The following is a 1,257-nucleotide window of genomic DNA, read 5'->3' on the forward strand; positions in this document are numbered from 1 at the left end:
TTTAATCAAGCTCACGATGTATGAACTATTATATATCTCTGTGTATAGCTGAGAAAATTGAGGACTAGGAAGAATAAGTAATTTTTTCTGGGCCATAGGCTGGTAAATATCAGAGACAGGCTATGACTCCTAGGCTATTTGACTCCTGAAACTGTGGTCTTAACAATTAAGCTTTTTAAATTTTCTTTTATAAAAAAAATGGGAAAATCCAGTAAAAAAGCAATAACATTGATTTAAATTGTGAATGTATATTAAGGAAGGAAATGTATATACATATTATTTGTTTATTTTATGTAACAGCATTTTTTCAGATTTCAATTTGGCCAATGTTGCCTTTCTGTAAAATAATGAGTGATGCCAAATCACTCTGCTAAAATCACCAGATTGTACAGAACTACCAATAAAATGAAACCCACAGGTACAGAGAACAATGAATTTAATTTAGGCTCAAAACACATGAAGGAAATAATTCTAACTAATGCAGTTGAGCATTTGAGAATATTTTACTTATATCTACTACCAACATGCAGGTTTATCTCTGATAAAAAGAAACCAAAATTGCGTCCATATTTTCTTTCAGTCTAAAAGCTGAGATTGAATATTGTCTCCTTCTGCTTTTCTTGTTTAAATGTTAAAATAAACAAAGCAGTCATGGGAATGTTTTCTGTTGACAAAATCCCTTCAATTGGTTTTAAACTGTCTATCTATCTCCAAAAAATAGAAATCCAAACACATAGCCAAGAACCAAGAAATGAGGAAGAACGCTCTCATATTCTTTCAGCATTTGAAGTGGTGATTCTCAGCACTTTAACCTGAGCAGACTTTGCCTAATACAACAAATGAACAGGGCTTCAAGTTATGAGTAGTCATCAGCCTTCTTCTCAGCAGAGATAATTTGCTTATTTACGTCTTTGTTGCTGTAGTATTCCTCCAACCATATAATACCTAAGAGCTCATTTACTCATTTACCATCTTTTTTCTCTTTGCCCCAGGTTGAGCTCTGTAAGCCTTGAATCTGCTGTCTCCTATCCTACTGATGGAAGTGTAGCAGCAGCTGTGGAAGTCTGTCAGTGTCCACCAGGGTATACTGGCTCCTCTTGTGAAGTAAGTTTGCAAGAATGTATCCTCCGTGTTTTCTAAGTTCCCTCCACATTGCTTTCAATAAGCTGTTTTTATTGAGTTGTTTTTTTCCATCAATAATTACACAAACAAATGATAGTATATTACTTAAAGAAGAAACTTGAATGTCTACTAAAA

General features: G+C 33.8%; 1 protein-coding gene across 1 annotated transcript in view; it reads left to right on the forward strand.

The window, feature by feature from the left end:
- LAMA2 (laminin, alpha 2) overlaps positions 1 to 1,257 on the forward strand; it is a 551,451-nt gene that overhangs the window by 250,770 nt on the left and 299,424 nt on the right. Inside the window, exon 12 of the mRNA XM_012660792.1 lies at positions 993 to 1,104. Coding sequence (XP_012516246.1) covers positions 993 to 1,104 — 112 coding nt within the window. The remainder of the gene's footprint in view (positions 1 to 992; positions 1,105 to 1,257) is intronic.

Source organism: Propithecus coquereli, unplaced genomic scaffold, assembly GCF_000956105.1.
Source record: "Propithecus coquereli isolate 6110/MARCELLA unplaced genomic scaffold, Pcoq_1.0 Scaffold68, whole genome shotgun sequence".
Classification (NCBI taxonomy): domain Eukaryota; kingdom Metazoa; phylum Chordata; class Mammalia; order Primates; family Indriidae; genus Propithecus; species Propithecus coquereli.